Here is a 19,580-nt window from a genome sequence, read left to right on the forward strand (position 1 = left end):
AGAAAATGAACAACAAAAACGTGTGAAAACGAAAGTCCGCTGACGATTTGTAAATGTGTTGAGTGTCTTGTCTCTATGTATAGTGAATCCAGTCTCTTTGCGCGATTTTTAAAGTTAGTTTTATTGGTCTACATTTTTTAGCCATGTTACCAGAAACAGACAAATTTTTTTTTGGCCTTATGGGCGAACGCGAAAGATGTAGCTCCGATTTGTTCGTGTTCGGACTACATCCGGTGTCGCTGACAACACTAAATCCTTTTAGGTGCGCTAAATCTAGCTCTGTGTCCTTCGACTGCTTAGACGAGGCTGGAGACGGATGTTCGACTTTAAATCGTTCTTAACACCTCATTCCTATTTGTTAATTGATTGTTTCGTTCTTTGCCAGGTTCATCAGCCAGCTGCCGATCCACGCGTCAGGGACGGGCGTGCTGTGTGATAACGTTCCGGGGCTGATCGGACGTCAGAGGCGGCTGTGTCGTCATCACCCTGACGTCATGGTGTCGCTGGCGGAGGGGGCGCGGCTGGGAGTGGAGGAGTGTCAGTACCAGTTCCGCTCCCAGCGCTGGAACTGCACCACGCTCAGCAGGGACGCCTCCGTCTTCGGCAAGGTCATGCTGAAAGGTCAGCGGAGTTTAACCTTATAAGGCTGTGGGTGTGGTGTTGTTTTTAGTGCTTCTCTGACGCGGACTTTATTGAAATAGTTGCGATGTGTGTTTTGTGTGTGTGTTGTTCTCCCATAAACACAGGCAAGTAAGCGCTCTCAATGCAACATGTGCAGGAGAGTCAGTGTCTGTCTTTCGTGTCGTCTTTCGTGTCGTCTTTCGTGTCGTCTTTCATCTATGTTTGTGTCCCACTCTCCGTCTCATGTCCATGCACAAGTTACCAACCAGTTGGGAACCAGCCCTGAGTTCGGATTGGTTGAAATCACAAACAAAACTCATGTTCAACCAATCCGACTCGGCAGCTGGTTTCCTACCGTTTGTAACGTTTGTGTGCACAACAGCCCAAAGCGACAGATTCTTAGAGGGGGGGGGGGTGGGTTGGGGGTGGGGGGGGGGGGGTCCCATTGTAGTTCATCAGAGAACACGAGAAAAGGGTCGTTTACTGTTACTTTTCAGAACGTTTCATTCTCAAAATGGAGACACACAGACATCTTGATATTTATTTAAGACGTAGGTACTTCTCATGTTAGAAAGCAGCGTGGATGTCGCTGAAGGTCATTTGAAACGTCTACAAAATGACGAGAGCCGATGCGAGGACGACGTTAGTACGCCCAATTTCTCAGAGAACACAGAGTGCGTCTCGAAATAGATTTCAGGCCACGCGTGGCCAATCAAGCGTCAAATTGTGAGGCGTTAACGTGTTCACGCTTCAACAAGTTTAGGTAAACTCTCGTCTAACTTGACACCCGGGGTCTTCTGACAGCGAGAGGAGCTGATTGGCAGCACCCCTGCTCTTCTAGGTTTCTGGGCAACTGTACAAGACAGTGGAGGTTGACACCTTTCAAGTCGGGGAAGGTATGATTTGAGATTGGAAGACAACGTGAGGAAAGGTGAAGTTTATAAATTCTCGAGTGAGCACGAAAAAGACATTCGGAGTTAAAGGTCGACCTTGAAAAAAGACAGAGTAGGCTACATGGGACATTTTTGCAATCTTCAATTAAAAACAAGCACAAAAAGCAACACAACATGTAAAATGTGAATAACTACACGTTGAAACGCTGATTGAAAGGCATTCCTGGTGTTTGGTAACAACAATCTAACCCCCCCAACCCAAAGGTGTATAGCTCCTCGATCAGTCCATGTGAGACCGTTAATTTGACAGAGATTATCTCCTTGGTACATTCTTTATATGACAACACTGAAACAATAAGAGAAAAGCCTGCGGGAGAGAAACAGCACAGAGCCTATCTTTATTTCCCTCGTCACGGAAAGAAGCAGTAGTTGAAATAGAGAGCGTGTTAGTTGAGAGGGCAACACGACTGCAGACATAATAATAATAAATAATAATAAAGTGTATTTATATTGCGCCTATCCCTTACAAAAAACAAAAATATTTGGCTCTAATTAAGCGCATTACAACATGTGTAGGGACTTGGTACAATCAAGTCTGACAAATACAATAACACAATATGCTTTACAATATGTATTTATTTATACATATAGTTAAAGAACATCGAGTTAATAGGAATTAGAAAAGGTTATTATAATAAAACTATCTAGTGAACGACGAAGAAGAAGAAGAATAAAACTATCAATGTCGATGTGTAACAAGTCATTCAACGTAAATGGCCAAAGAACAACAACAAAGCAATGATGATAAAACAGTTATACTCAATGGCTAATAACGAGCCAGAACTAAATAGTATCGACACAAGATTAAAACAAAACATATTCCTGGAGACACATTCATACATGTATCAAATAATCAATATACAAAATACAGCCCTCGCACACTCGCACACACACGCCAAGGCGGCACGTGTAGTCGCACTCATACACCGCGACAGCTATCGCGCGCACGTACAAGGGAAAAACAGACCCGCACGCCGATTTCAAACACGGAAATAAACAAAGAAACAGGCACATGAAACAGCAACCCGCCCCCATGTCAGCGGGTCCCCACGGACGCCCGTCCTAGAGTCTCGGGCCCCTCATTTTGAATGTTTAGAGGGTCCATGGACATCCTACGCGGAGTTTTAGAGGGTCCCCATAATCCATGGTCCCCAAACCCCCTGTGTCCATTTAACGCATTAATTGTTATCGCGAATAGTGTGATATAGAGTGGGTTTTTTCATCAGAATATTCGAAGAGGACACTTCAACTATACTACGGTATACACACGACAGCGGAAATTTAGTGCGTCCCAGGACCCGCTCTATTAAGGTTTAGTGCGTCCCGGGACCCCCTCAATGATTTTCTAATACGTGATTTTGGCTTCTAGTGCGTATTATGCCCCATATGACGCAGGGATGCGCACTTTTTTTGAAGCCCCACATGTGCTGCAACCAGACATGAAGATCCGGATTCCAGCGACGGGGGCGGTGATATTGGAGGGGGGGGGGGTGTGGCGGGCAGGGAGTGGGGGGGGGGGTCAGGGAGGACATAGATGGATCGAACAATAAATGAGAAAAAGAGGGGGGAAGGAAGAGGGCGGAAGCAAGAGGTGTTCAAGGCACGTTCCTGTTCGTGTTGAGGCTTCTGCTGACAATATCACATCTGGCCAGGCTGTCACGTGGGGTAAGGCCACCCCTCCACTTGGTCACACACCCACAGTCAGCAGTCAGGGTGCTCTGTGTGCACGGTTACCATGTTCGATCAATTACTTTCTTGACGGACACCAGTGTCAAACTATGAAATTAATTCACGACAATATTCTACTCTGCACAGGACAGTGAAGATTGTGATGTTTGGTGTGTGGTGTGTGACGAAGTGTAGGTAGAGGGATGGTCTTCGTGCAAGCCCAGCCAGACCTCAGTCACAGACCTCAGTCACAGACCTCAGTCACAGACCTCAGTCACAGACCTCAGTCACAGACCAGACCTCAGTCACAGACCTCGGTCACAGACCTCGGTCACAGACCTCGGTCACAGACCTCAGTCACAGACCTCAGTCACAGACCTCAGTCACAGACCTCAGTCACAGACCTCAGTCACAGACCAGACCTCAGTCACAGACCAGAACTGTTTTCATGAGAAGGACTGTGGCTTTAACAAAGACCTGACGGCAGTGGAGAGAGACATTACCACTGAAAGCAGTGTGGCTTTAACAAAGACCTGACGGCAGCGGAGAGAGACATTACCACTGAAAGCAGTGTGGCTTTAACAAAGACCTGACGGCAGCGGAGAGAGACATTACCACTGAAAGCAGTGTGGCTTTAACAAAGACCTGACGGCAGTGGAGAGAGACATTACCACTGAAAGCAGTGTGGCTTTAACAAAGACCTGACGGCAGTGGAGAGAGACATTACCACTGAAAGCAGTGTGGCTTTAACAAAGACCTGACGGCAGTGGAGAGAGACATTACCACTGAAAGCAGTGTGGCTTTAACAAAGACCTGACGGCAGTGGAGAGAGACATTACCACTGAAAGCAGTGTGGCTTTAACAAAGACCTGACGGCAGTGGAGAGAGACATTACCACTGAAAGCAGTGTGGCTTTAACAAAGACCTGACGGCAGCGGACCGAGACATTACCACTGAAAGCAGTGCGGCTTTAACAAAGACCTGACGGCAGCGGACCGAGACATTACCACTAAAAGCATCAGGACAAACACGGCTCCTGATTCCGCCTCGCACCCAGCCGCTCCTGTCATGGCTCGGTCAGCGTGTGGGGCTGTGTGTCCATCGGACTGACCACAATGCCCCGTGTTGACCCAGTCTGTCGCCTCGCTGCCTCCTTTCGCCCGCTGTCCGCTCTCCGGCCGCTCTGGTTCCGGACCCTCCTCGCACCGTCTCCTCGCTGGAATCTGTCTCAACGTTGGGGTGGAAGGGAGGGGGGGAGGGGGGTAGGAGGGGGGTGGCGGGATGACGTGGTGTGGACGAGAGAAGGATGAGAATGACGACAATGTATTTCAGGTGGTTGTTTTCTGTCACTGATATCGTGTTGATTTAAGTGTGGGTAATGTTCGGTACGTGTCAGGGTGCTGAGAAAGAAGTGAACGTTGTTGTTGCTGACAGGTGTCACCGCCACCTTGTTGATTTTTCTGGAAGATTCCACTAAGTGTCAACTGTTCCCCAAGTCAAGAAGCCAGGTCGCTGTGTTGTAAAGTTGTCGCCCCGGTAAACAGTGATTCTTGTTGTTCTGATAACTCTCGCCTTGCTTCTTACCGCCAGTCACCTGTACTCAGTTACAGCACGAATAATAAAGAGTAGAATCAAATGAATAACCACAAATACATCCATAAATCAAACCCAGAGGAAGATCAGGATACGAGACCTAAAGCATGTAAAAAGGAGCTAGCTCCGCTTATTTCTCCCAATGATTTGTTAACCTCTATCCATTCCAGGGAGCAGAGAAGCAGCGTTTGTCTTCGCCATTTCTCACCATGATTTGTTAACCTCTATCCATTCCAGGGAGCAGAGAAGCAGCGTTTGTCTTCGCCATTTCTCACCATGATTTGTTAACCTCTGTTCATTCCAGGGAGCAGAGAAGCAGCGTTTGTCTTCGCCATTTCTCACCATGATTTGTTAACCTCTGTTCATTCCAGGGAGCAGAGAAGCAGCGTTTGTCTTCGCCATTTCTCACCATGATTTGTTAACCTCTGTTCATTCCAGGGAGCATAGAAGCAGCGTTTGTCTTCGCCATTTCTCACCATGATTTGTTAACCTCTGTTCATTCCAGGGAGCAGAGAAGCAGCGTTTGTCTTCGCCATTTCTCACCATGATTTGTTAACCTCTATCCATTCCAGGGAGCAGAGAAGCAGCGTTTGTCTTCGCCATTTCTCACCATGATTTGTTAACCTCTGTTCATTCCAGGGAGCAGAGAAGCAGCGTTTGTCTTTGCCATTTTTCACCATGATTTGTTAACCTCTGTTCATTCCAGGGAGCAGAGAAACTGCGTTTGTCTACGCCATTTCTCACCAAGATTTGTTAACCTCTGTTCATTCCAGGGAGCAGAGAAGCAGCGTTTGTCTTCGCCATTTCTCACCATGATTTGTTAACCTCTGTTCATTCCAGGGAGCAGAGAAGCTGCGTTTGTCTACGCCATTTCTCACCATTTTTTTGGGGGGGGTGCCATTTCTCACCATGATTTGTTAACCTCTGTTCATTCCAGGGAGCAGAAAAGCAGCGTTTGTCTTCGCCATTTCTCACCATGATTTGTTAACCTCTATCCATTCCAGGGAGCAGAGAAGCAGCGTTTGTCTTCGCCATTTCTCACCATGATTTGTTAACCTCTATCCATTCCAGGGAGCAGAGAAGCAGCGTTTGTCTTCGCCATTTCTCACCATGATTTGTTAACCTCTGTTCATTCCAGGGAGCAGAGAAGCAACGTTTGTCTTCGCCATTTCTCACCATGATTTGTTAACCTCTGTTCATTCCAGGGAGCATAGAAGCAGCGTTTGTCTTCGCCATTTCTCACCATGATTTGTTAACCTCTATCCATTCCAGGGAGCAGAGAAGCAGAGTTTGTCTTCGCCATTTCTCACCATGATTTGTTAACCTCTGTTCATTCCAGGGAGCAGAGAAGCAGCGTTTGTCTTCGCCATTTCTCACCATGATTTGTTAACCTCTATCCATTCCAGGGAGCAGAGAAGCAGCGTTTGTCTTCGCCATTTCTCACCATGATTTGATAACCTCTGTCCATTCCAGGGAGCAGAGAAGCAGCGTTTGTCTACGCCATTTCTCACCATGATTTGATAACCTCTGTCCATTCCAGGGAGCAGAGAAGCAGCGTTTGTCTACGCCATTTCTCACCATGATTTGATAACCTCTGTCCATTCCAGGGAGCAGAGAAGCAGCGTTTGTCTACGCCATTTCTCACCATGATTTGATAACCTCTGTCCATTCCAGGGAGCAGAGAAGCAGCGTTTGTCTTCGCCATTTCTCACCATGATTTGATAACCTCTGTCCATTCCAGGGAGCAGAGAAGCAGCGTTTGTCTTCGCCATTTCTCACCATGATTTGATAACCTCTGTCCATTCCAGGGAGCAGAGAAGCAGCGTTTGTCTACGCCATTTCTCACCATGATTTGATAACCTCTGTCCATTCCAGGGAGCAGAGAACCAGCGTTTGTCTTCGCCATTTCTCACCATGATTTGTTAACCTCTGTTCATTCCAGGGAGCAGAGAAGCAGCGTTTGTCTTCGCCATTTCTCACCATGATTTGATAACCTCTGTCCATTCCAGGGAGCAGAGAAGCAGCGTTTGTCTACGCCATTTCTCACCATGATTTGATAACCTCTGTCCATTCCAGGGAGCAGAGAAGCAGCGTTTGTCTACGCCATTTCTCACCATGATTTGATAACCTCTGTCCATTCCAGGGAGCAGAGAAGCAGCGTTTGTCTACGCCATTTCTCACCATGATTTGATAACCTCTGTTCATTCCAGGGAGCAGAAAAGCAGCGTTTGTCTTCGCCATTTCTCACCATGATTTGTTAACCTCTATCCATTCCAGGGAGCAGAGAAGCAGCGTTTGTCTTCGCCATTTCTCACCATGATTTGATAACCTCTGTCCATTCCAGGGAGCAGAGAAGCAGCGTTTGTCTTCGCCATTTCTCACCATGATTTGTTAACCTCTATCCATTCCAGGGAGCAGAGAAGCAGCGTTTGTCTTCGCCATTTCTCACCATGATTTGATAACCTCTGTCCATTCCAGGGAGCAGAGAAGCTGCGTTTGTCTACGCCATTTCTCACCATGATTTGATAACCTCTGTCCATTCCAGGGAGCAGAGAAGCAGCGTTTGTCTACGCCATTTCTCACCATGATTTGATAACCTCTGTCCATTCCAGGGAGCAGAGAAGCTGCGTTTGTCTACGCCATTTCTCACCATGATTTGATAACCTCTGTCCATTCCAGGGAGCAGAGAAGCAGCGTTTGTCTACGCCATTTCTCACCATGATTTGATAACCTCTGTCCATTCCAGGGAGCAGAGAAGCAGCGTTTGTCTACGCCATTTCTCACCATGATTTGATAACCTCTGTCCATTCCAGGGAGCAGAGAACCAGCGTTTGTCTTCGCCATTTCTCACCATGATTTGTTAACCTCTATCCATTCCAGGGAGCAGAGAAGCAGAGTTTGTCTTCGCCATTTCTCACCATGATTTGTTAACCTCTGTTCATTCCAGGGAGCAGAGAAGCAGCGTTTGTCTACGCCATTTCTCACCATGATTTGATAACCTCTGTCCATTCCAGGGAGCAGAGAAGCAGCGTTTGTCTACGCCATTTCTCACCATGATTTGATAACCTCTGTCCATTCCAGGGAGCAGAGAAGCAGCGTTTGTCTACGCCATTTCTCACCATGATTTGATAACCTCTGTCCATTCCAGGGAGCAGAGAAGCAGCGTTTGTCTACGCCATTTCTCACCATGATTTGATAACCTCTGTCCATTCCAGGGAGCAGAGAAGCAGCGTTTGTCTTCGCCATTTCTCACCATGATTTGATAACCTCTGTCCATTCCAGGGAGCAGAGAAGCAGCGTTTGTCTTCGCCATTTCTCACCATGATTTGATAACCTCTGTCCATTCCAGGGAGCAGAGAAGCAGCGTTTGTCTACGCCATTTCTCACCATGATTTGATAACCTCTGTCCATTCCAGGGAGCAGAGAAGCAGCGTTTGTCTACGCCATTTCTCACCATGATTTGATAACCTCTGTCCATTCCAGGGAGCAGAGAAGCAGCGTTTGTCTTCGCCATTTCTCACCATGATTTGATAACCTCTGTCCATTCCAGGGAGCAGAGAAGCAGCGTTTGTCTACGCCATTTCTCACCATGATTTGATAACCTCTGTCCATTCCAGGGAGCAGAGAAGCAGCGTTTGTCTACGCCATTTCTCACCATGATTTGATAACCTCTGTCCATTCCAGGGAGCAGAGAAGCAGCGTTTGTCTTCGCCATTTCTCACCATGATTTGATAACCTCTGTCCATTCCAGGGAGCAGAGAAGCAGCGTTTGTCTTCGCCATTTCTCACCATGATTTGATAACCTCTGTCCATTCCAGGGATCAGAGAAGCAGCGTTTGTCTACGCCATTTCTCACCATGATTTGATAACCTCTGTCCATTCCAGGGAGCAGAGAAGCAGCGTTTGTCTACGCCATTTCTCACCATGATTTGATAACCTCTGTCCATTCCAGGGAGCAGAGAAGCAGCGTTTGTCTTCGCCATTTCTCACCATGATTTGATAACCTCTGTCCATTCCAGGGAGCAGAGAAGGCAGCGTTTGTCTACGCCATTTCTCACCATGATTTGATAACCTCTGTCCATTCCAGGGAGCAGAGAGGCAGCGTTTGTCTACGCCATTTCTCACCATGATTTGATAACCTCTGTCCATTCCAGGGAGCAGAGAAGCAGCGTTTGTCTTCGCCATTTCTCACCATGATTTGATAACCTCTGTCCATTCCAGGGAGCAGAGAAGCAGCGTTTGTCTACGCCATTTCTCACCATGATTTGATAACCTCTGTCCATTCCAGGGAGCAGAGAAGCAGCGTTTGTCTACGCCATTTCCGCGGCGGGAGTGGTACACGCTATTACGCGGGCATGTAGCAAAGGTCAGCTGCACTACTGTGCCTGTGACCCCACCAAGCGGGGGACGGGGCGGGACAAGCGGGGCACCTTTGACTGGGGGGGATGCTCGGACAACGTGCGCTACGGGAGCAAGTTCTCCAGGATGTTCATCGACGCCAAGGAGCGCAAAGTGCGGGACGCCCGTGCCCTGATGAACCTGCACAACAACCGTGCTGGGCGCCGGGTGAGTAGGGGGTTAATACAATACGATACGATACAATACAATACCATACCATACCATACCATACCATACCATACCATACCATACAATACAAAACAATACCATACCATACAATACAAGACAATACTATACAATACTATACCATGCAATGCAATACCATGCAATGCAATGCAATACAATTTATTACAAGACAAGACAAGACTGGACAGTATTTTACGATATTACACGATATGACGCGACACACTTCAATACAATTTGATACAATACAATTTATTTTAACACAATACAATACAATACAATACAATTTAATTGAATCCATTCAGGCGGTGAAGAAGTACCGCAAGCTGGAGTGCAAGTGTCACGGGGTCAGCGGGTCGTGCACGATTCGTACGTGCTGGCTCGCCATGCAGGACTTCCGGCGTGTCGGCAACTACCTCAAGACCAAGCACAACGGCGCCACTCAGGTACTGCAACACGGGTCTTTTTACATTTAGTCAAGTTATGACTAAATGTTTTAACATACAGACGGGGAATCCAGACGAGGGTCGTGGTGTATGTGTGTACATGTGTGTGTGTATAGATCGGTTCCGAGAAAACTAGGCTAAATGACCGATCTTCCTGAAAATTAACATGAGAGTTCCTGAGTATAGTACCCCCAGACTTTTTTTATTTTGTTGATAATTGTCCTTGATGACGTCATATCCGGCTTTTTGTGAAAGTTGAGGCAGCACTGTCACGCTCTCATTTTCAGTCCAACCAATTTTGTTGAAATTTTGGTAAAGCAATCTTTGACAAAGCCCGGACTTTGGTATCATATTTTGAGCTTGGAGGCTTACAAATTAATTCATGAGTTTGCTCATCAAAGTTGTCATTAACATCCAATTGTCTCAAACATATAACAAAAATTGATTGCATCGTATTGTTCATCAAATTCTGAATCAAAAATATATACGTATGTCGACATGGTTGCTCTAAAAATGTGATCACAATTAACGAACATAGGTTAATTAGTACTACGATTAAAATTTAAGAAATCGATCCAAAAGTTATTTCATCTGATCCTTTATCATTTTCTGATTCCAAAAACATATATATAGGATATGTTGTATTCAAGACAAGCTCAGACAATTAAAAAGAATACAGAAAAGCGCGCGTTATTGCTTAGCGCAATACGCTACCGCGCTATTCTGACTTGTCAATTTCACTTCGTTTTGCACGTGAAAAAGGAGCGATTTCCTTCTCGCAGGAATTGACGAACCTGTCTTGTCTTCAGTGGTGAAAAAATGCAGTGCGATTAGTTTCATTCTGTGAGTTAGACAGCTTGACTAAATGTAGTAATTTCGCCTTACGCGACTTGTTTATAGGTTTCATTCGTTTGCTGTATGAGATTCACTGTGTCTGATTGTGTCAGTCTGTTAGTTTGCCCTTCTGACCGCAATCAGATCTTTGGTTTTATATCTGCCGATTGGGCTAAAATTTCGTGTGTTTCTTGGACATGGGAGAAACACGGTCTTAAAATAAAAAGGATGAGTGATCGTTCCACAACTGCTATTGTTCACCGCCTCTTAGTTTGGGAACGGGGTGTCCTGACCCCTCAAGGTCAGCGCTTGTTTTCTTTCACTTATACATAAATAATTCACAAGACAAAACACACACAAGAAATACCCCAAGTCTGAGGGTATAAACTTGTGGTCCGGTCTCATAACTGCATTTCAAAAGTGGCATCAGATCAGCCGTTGTGAAAGTAAAACAAATATAATTATGCTCTCCAGGCCAGCAACAAAATAGAAATGTCAACTTATTTGACGGGGTTCAGATTGCCGAAATCGTAAAATGCACGTGCAAATCATGACGCGGTTACCGTGTGCACATTCCTGATATCCACGTGCAGATCATGACGCGGTTACCGTGTGCAGATTCCTGATACCACGTGCAAATCATGACGCGGTTACCGTGTGCAGATTCCTGATACCACGTGCAAATCATGACGCGGTTACCGTGTGCAGATTCCTGATATCCACGTGCAGATCATGACGCGGTTACCGTGTGCAGATTCCTGATACCACGTGCAAATCATGACGCGGTTACCGTGTGCAGATTCCTGATACCACGTGCAGATCATGACGCGGTTACCGTGTGCAGATTCCTGATACCACGTGCAAATCATGACGCGGTTACCGTGTGCAGATTCCTGATACCACGTGCAGATCATGACGCGGTTACCGTGTGCAGATTCCTGATACCACGTGCAGATCATGACGCGGTTACCGTGTGCAGATTCCTGATACCACGTGCAGATCATGACGCGGTTACCGTGTGCAGATTCCTGATACCACGTGCAAATCATGACGCGGTTACCGTGTGCAGATTCCTGATACCACGTGCAGATCATGACGCGGTTACCGTGTGCAGATTCCTGATACCACGTGCAAATCATGACGCGGTTACCGTGTGCAGATTCCTGATACCACGTGCAGATCATGACGCGGTTACCGTGTGCAGATTCCTGATACCACGTGCAAATCATGACGCGGTTACCGTGTGCAGATTCCTGATACCACGTGCAGATCATGACGCGGTTACCGTGTGCAGATTCCTGATACCACGTGCAGATCATGACGCGGTTACCGTGTGCAGATTCCTGATACCACGTGCAAATCATGACGCGGTTACCGTGTGCACATTCCTGATATCCACGTGCAACCCACAGTAAAATGGCCTTCGTCAATCCATTGCCTTTAATATTATGCTTGTGACACAGAATTCAAAAGCGTGAACTATCTTTTGCCCTTGAGTATCTATATATATATATATATATATAAGGCTTGTGTATGTCTGTGTGTGTGTGTGTGTGTGGGTGTGTGTGTGTGTGTGTGTTCGCGATGCACGGCCAAAGTTCTCGATGGATCTGGTTCAAATTTGGTGGGCATATTCAGGTAGACCCCGGACACAACCTGGTCGATGAGAAGCCACAACAGATAATATAGGGCTAAGAAATAAGCTCTAAAAATCTCAAGTTGTTCTTACTGTCAAAGTGAAAAGGTCGAATCAATTTATAGCCACGCGAAAAATACACTGTCACCTATCTCTATATATATATTTATAGATATAGATATACATATATAGATACGACTTCTCTGTGTGTGTGTGTGTTTGTGTGTGTGTGTAAGCAACACCTGTGGATTATAGAGTTCTGTTTGTGATGTGGTCTAGCGGCTTTTGTCTGTCTGTATGTTCTGGCATTTGAGAAGCCACAGCAGATAATATAGGGCTAAGAAATAAGCTCTAAAAATCTCAAACCCGTTTGACAGGACTTCGCCTTCAAAGGTGATTGTGGTGAACCGCCACGCTGTCTGTCTCTGTCTCGCGATTCACCCCGGCGAATTCACCATTCCCAGTAACTCTTCCTTATCTTCTCCAGTGGTTTGCGCCTTCGTGTGGCTTCAATCCATTTTCCCGTTTCTAAGTTACTATTTTTAGAATGTCACTGCGCTGTCCAGAACGCTTCCCTTGCACCCGTAAGTTGTTCTTACTGTCATATACATATACGGCTTCTCTGTGTGTGTGTGTGTGTTTCAAAGGTGATTGTGGTGAACCGCCACGCTGTCGTCTCTGTCTTGCGATTCACCCCGGCGAAGCCGGGTATTCCTCTAGTAATATATATATAGATTTCTCTCCATTACCTTTCTGTATTGTTTTTAGATTTGTTATCCCATTGGTGAAATATTACCTTCATCTTTTTTTTAAACTTTTAGGATTCTGATAATTTTCATGCAGAAAGTGAGTGCATAAGGCCTAAAAAAAAAATAGGTGTGGTTACGGTAACCCAACCTACCCTATTTTTAGGGGCCGACCCTATATCTTTTTATTACCTTTGTCAAAAAACCCACAAAAACCAAGAAAACGAGTGCAGAAAACGCAATGAAAGCGAAAGCGCTCGAGTCGCACACTTATTTCCCTGTCAAGTAGGTTTAATTTGTACACATTAGAAAAAATTTGTTTTTTTAAAAAGTGATTGCCTACCTTCCTACCCTATTTTTTTTGCTATGTTACCATAACCACACTTTTTTTTTTTTTGCCTAATGATGAAGATGTGTGCAGGTGATGATCAACCAGGAGGGCACGGGGCTGATTGTCGCTAACAAGAATCACAAGCGACCGACCCGGTCCGACCTCGTGTACTTTGAAAAGAGTCCGGACTATTGTGTCAAAGATGAAGGCATCGGTAAGCAACATTAAGCGAATTGTAACGCAATGTAACCAGAATACAACGTACGAATTGTAACGCAATGTAACCTGAATACAACGGACGAAGTGTAACGTAATGTAACGTAAATGCAACGTACGTAAGGTAACGTACAGTGCTTGTTATAGAACATGTGAATACGTTGTTTTTTCGATGTAGAAATTAATTCGGTTTAATGTGGTTTTGTTTGAGTTGTAACATAGATAATATACTTACAATTGTCTCACGGTATCCATAATATACTTACACTTGTCTCACGGTATCCATAATATACTTACAATTGTCTCACGGTATCCATAATATACTTACACTTGTCTCACGGTATCCATAATATACTTACACTTGTCTCACGGTATCCATAATATACTTACACTTGTCTCACGGTATCCATAATATACTTACACTTGTCTCACGGTATCCATAATATACTTACACTTGTCTCACGGTATCCATAATATACTTACACTTGTCTCACGGTATCCATAATATACTTACACTTGTCTCACGGTATCCATAATATACTTACACTTGTCTCACGGTATCTATTCTAAATCTCAGCGACTGTTGGGGAAAAAAGTCCCAAAGGGAAAGAGAATATTTGTTTTCAAAAACGGAGTCGGTGTGACATGACCCTCTTGGTTCAAGAGCCCCCCAAACACACACACACACACACACACACACACACACACACACACACACACACACACACACACACAATTTTCGAACACACAATTGGTGCAATTCAGACCATTCATTCAAATGTTTGTTTTGGAAAATGAAAACAAAAGTTGCAAATATTGTGTTTATCCCCAGGCTCACTGGGCACGACAGGACGCTCGTGCAACAAGACGTCACTGGGCACTGACGGCTGTGACATCATGTGCTGTGGGCGTGGCTACGACACCAAGACCGTGCGCAAGGTGGACAAGTGCGAGTGCAAGTTCCACTGGTGCTGCTTCGTCGTCTGCAAGGAGTGTCGGCGCTGGGTGGACGTCCACACCTGTAAAGGTCCCCCGGAGTCAGAGCTCTTCAGGTCGCAGCTCAACACCAATGGAGCCAGGAAATACGGCAGCACCAGCTCATCGGAAAAACACAGAGAACACTCGAGGTCGGGAGTCGAGGAGAATATGTACAATGGCAGAAGTCCAAAGCGGAATCGGTTGTCATAAGTTGGCCGGTGTGTGTTTCGCTTGTGCACAACTATCACAAATCTCAACACAGATCTTCGTGCAACGCCAATGGGAGAAGTCCAAAGCGGAAACGATTGTCGTAAAAATGGTGTGTCTTGATTATTTTCTGCACAACTATCACAAAACAACACTGAAAACTTCCTTCTGACTGCCTGTTGGGGCTTAATGTCCTCAGGTCACACTTGTCTGCACAGGACCTTCCTTCAACGCCGATGTGTGTGTATATGCTGCAATTGCTTGTGACAATCACTTATGTGCGGAAAGGAAAGAAAACTGCAGTTGAAAAAAAGGCAGCCAGCACTTTTTTGTAAATTTCGCCCGAATGTTGAAAGTGGTGTGATTTGAACATGGAGAAATGTGTGTTGAACTACTTGGAGATGTCGAGATCACAATGTGTGTTGAACTACTGGGAGATGTCGAGATCACAATGTGTGTTGAACTACTGGGAGATGTCGAGATCACAATGTGTGTTGAACTACTGGGAGATGTCGAGATCACAATGTGTGTTGAACTACTGGGAGATGTCGAGATCACAATGTGTGTTGAACTACTGGGAGATGTCGAGATCACAATGTGTGTTGAACTACTGGGAGATGTCGAGATCACAATGTGTGTTGAACTACTGGGAGATGTCGAGATCACAATGTGTGTTGAACTACTGGGAGATGTCGAGATCACAATGTGTGTTGAACTACTGGGAGATGTCGAGATCACAATGTGTGTTGAACTACTGGGAGATGTCGAGATCACAATGTGTGTTGAACTACTGGGAGATGTCGAGATCACAATGTGTGTTGAACTACTGGGAGATGTCGAGATCACAATGTGTGTTGAACTACTGGGAGATGTCGAGATCACAATGTGTGTTGAACTACTGGGAGATGTCGAGATCACAATGTGTGTTGAACTACTGGGAGATGTCGAGATCACAATGTGTGTTGAACTACTGGGAGATGTCGAGATCACAATGTGTGTAGAACTACTGGGAGATGTCGAGATCACAATGTGTGTAGAACTACTGGGAGATGTCGAGATCACAATGTGTGTTGAACTACTGGGAGATGTCGAGATCACAATGTGTGTATATATGATCATGATATGTCAACAGTGCTTGCAGTTCCGACGGATTTCCCCCAATCCTACACAAACAAAGTGAGAACAAAACGTCAACTGTGCATGCTTTGCTTGTACATCTGTCTATGCATTCGTGTCGGCGTTATATTGGAGTGGAATAGTTTGGTCTTTGGCTCAGTGAAAAACGGTCCAATCGTCGGAGTATTTTCAAGAACACCGAACTTAATAAAGTGGTTGGTTGTTACGGTCCTCGACTACCGGTCGAGCAAAAGTTGCATGACAAACACAATGAAGTGTGGACACAGAACAAATGGGTATGTGATTTGACGACTTGTGCTAGTATCACAAATGGGTATGTGATTTGACGACTTGTGCTAGTATCACAAATGTGTATGTGATTTGACGACTTGTGCTAGTATCACAAATGAAGAGAGTAAACCTCAGCGACGATACGGGACGTACAAAGGCTTGAACGGTGTGACCGTCCGCAGACATTTAAAAAAAAAAGAAAAAAGTATTGCACACACGTGAAGAAGACTGATGCAGACCATCCCACGTGAGAGGTTGTAGTGTGCAGTGACTGCTGTATTCACGTCATGGTTGCTGTGTGTTACCCCAAAGCTTGGGTTTGACGTCACTTCCTCCAGGCCAAGACTGATACCGCATCCGGTATCTCTTTACATGAAACTTTGAAAGGGGAATAACTCCACACAAAGAAATGACCTACTTTCACTGCCAAACAGTAGTGTGACGGAGCTGAAGGTCAGAGGGTTCCTCTGCTGTCCAGTCAACACTGAATGCCTAGACAGTTGTCGGTATATCTGGAGCAACACCGCCATGGACATTGCATGTGAGGCACACACAAACCAAGAAATAGATGAGATTTTGAGTTTTTTCCCAAAATTGTCTGCGCTTTGCCTGTCGCCGTTACAAAGTATCACTACAAGGGTTGGCGCGAAGCTGGACGTCCGACGAAGGTCTTCTGGCGTCCTCCAGGGCTTGCTTTGGGATGCGTTCCTGCAGGCCTGGACTGTCGCATCTTGTCACACAGGGGACAGTCTTGGAGGACTTGGAAAGGGGTTTGGTCTGAGTGCCTGCACTGACACCAGGGGGCGATAGTGACAGCAACCCGATTCAGGTGTGCACGTAGGCAATTTTGTTGCTTGCGCATGTGAAAACTCTGAGCTGCAACAGCGTAGAAGCTTAAGTAGACGACAAACGTGCAGTGGCGGGACAATATTGTATGGCCTGTTTGATAGTGACTTTATCTCCTATGCAAACAGGAAGCCAAAGGAAAACGTTGTGTGCATCAAATTCGTCAAAACATCAAGATTTCAGTGTTGTTTCTGGGAAAATGTCATTCTGTGATATACAAACAAAAATGCAAAGCCATTCTTATAAGCAATCTTCGCCTGGTATCAGTGTGTTTAACAAAGCCAGTCTTATAAGCAATCTTCGCCTGGTATCAGTGTGTTTAACAAAGCCAGTCTTATAAGCAATCTTCGCCTGGTATCAGTGTGTTTAACAAAGCCAGTCTTATAAGCAATCTTCGCCTGGTATCAGTGTGTTTAACAAAGGCGGTTAAGGAAAAGTTTGGAGATGACGAAAGTAGAATGTTGCAAGAGTGATATTAGATGCATGGTTTTACCATGAGGATTAACTGCTGTCTTCAGGATGAAACAAAAAGCCGAATCTCGCAAGAGTAATATCATGAGAACAAACTACTGTGTTCAGGATCATTATCGTGGAACTATAGCAGATTGTGATGCATGATTTGACCAGGAATCTACACTGCTGTTTTCTGTTTCCCACACGTGTGTGAAAACATACTGATCTACTCTGAGTTGCTCTGAGCTGTTTCCTGTGTGTCGGACTCTTCCTAGTGTCAGAAAAGCCTCCTGAAACTTAACAATAGGTTGTGCGACGAACTTCACCTCAGACTTAAGAATATGCATTTACTTTCCTATTGTGACTGCTGTTAGTATTGTGCGATGTCTAGTAGTATGTAGTTCGCGAGAAACCAACTTTATTTCCTTGCAATCGAATGTTTATGTAACATGCTGCAAGCACGTGTAATTTACCTTCATGTATTTATAAAGCACTGCATGACAAGGAGAACACAGTTTCCATCTTGTGTGCGAGACTGACTCGACATTTCAGCACTTTCAAGAGTGTGCAACTTATTTCACCATCAGCGATTGAAACACCAAAGAATGTCTGTAAATGTTTGTTGTTCTGTTTGGTTTCTTAATAAGATTTATGTCTTTCGATGACTTCGTTTCTTTGATGATCGTAGCATGTGGGATAACGTATGAAACGTTAAACTTGTAAGTCTGCTTTATGTTAAAGAGCCTGTCCTTGAGTTAAGGGAAAAACACATTCATTATACTCTTGAAAAACATTGGGGGAATTCTCTGCTGTGACACCAAATACAATAGCTTTTATGTTATTTGTTTTGTAATACTTGTTATTATGGCAAGCATGTCAAAGGGACTGTTTAATGTAACCTCCATCCCGCCGAGGATGCCAATGTATTGGAACGAGTTGATGTATATATTGAAGAGAAGAGTGATAGTTTCATGCCGAGTGAGATGTGTATCAAATTCCATAGTACAGGGTGACCCCCAAAAAAGAGTACCCAAACAAAACGTCATAAATTGAACAAAAATAAAGCAATCTTCATAAAATTTATTTACACACACAAGTAGCCTCTGCATGATTTCAACAAAAAATGTTAGCGTTCTAGCTTGTCTTTCAGGAAAGTTATGCTCATTCTACAGAACATGCTCCAAATGGCTTCCCCCGGATTTAAATCCCCCAGATTTCTATCTTTGGGGGTTCCTGAAAGACAACGTCTACAGGAACAACCCACAGACAATCGCAGAACTCAAGCGAGCCATCACAACAACCATTCGCGGAATCTCGCAACAGGAGTGTGTGCGGGTGATGGATAACTTTGCGCGGCGAGTTCAAGTTTGCCTGAATCGGCGCGGAGGCCATTTGGAGCATGTTCTGTAGAATGAGCATAACTTTCCTGAAAGACAAGCTAGAACGCTAACATTTTCTGTTGAAATCATGCAGAGGCTACTTGTGGGTGTAAATAAATTTTATGAAGATTGCTTTATTTTTGTTCAATTTATGACGTTTTGTTTGGGTACTCTTTTTTTTGGGTCACCCTGTATGATGTGCTGTTGTACAGTTGTTCAGCTTTACGATAATGAAGCCTTTTTTTCTCTTTTTTTACACGTATTATAATTGCAATGATAAAGCTGTTTGAGGCAATGCACATTATAAAATAAAATCTGTTTTAAAACTATTAGCATTTCAGTGCTCTATCAAGCTGTTTGACAGTGGTTAGCACTATAACGGTGAGGCATCACACCACATAACGGTGAGGCATCACACCACATAACGGTGAGGCATCACACCACATAACGGTGAGGCATCACACCACATAACGGTGAGGCATCACACCACTATAACGGTGAGGCATCACACCACAGCGTGTTGTGGAACATGCACAATTTCTTGGGTAAAAGTACTTGGTGTTGTTAACCAACAAGCTGGTTGATAGATTACTACGCTGTTGCTGTTATGAAGGGACACGTAATGACACGTAATGACACGTAATGACACGTAATGACACGTAATGACACGTAATGACTGCTTCTT

The 19,580-nt window shown here is 45.0% G+C and overlaps 1 protein-coding gene across 1 annotated transcript; it reads left to right on the forward strand.

Annotated features, from left to right (window-relative positions):
- The first annotated feature begins 392 nt into the window (after positions 1–392).
- LOC138963783 (protein Wnt-2b-like) lies at positions 393–18,532 on the forward strand. The gene is made up of 5 exons (XM_070335638.1): positions 393–621; positions 9,124–9,401; positions 9,722–9,862; positions 13,500–13,623; positions 14,458–18,532. The coding sequence occupies exons 1-5, from the start codon at positions 495–497 to the stop codon at positions 14,811–14,813; spliced, it is 1,026 nt and encodes a 341-aa protein (XP_070191739.1). The 5' UTR covers positions 393–494; the 3' UTR covers positions 14,814–18,532.
- The last annotated feature ends 1,048 nt before the right edge of the window (positions 18,533–19,580 follow it).

This window comes from Littorina saxatilis, linkage group LG4, assembly GCF_037325665.1.
Source record: "Littorina saxatilis isolate snail1 linkage group LG4, US_GU_Lsax_2.0, whole genome shotgun sequence".
NCBI lineage: Eukaryota > Metazoa > Mollusca > Gastropoda > Littorinimorpha > Littorinidae > Littorina > Littorina saxatilis.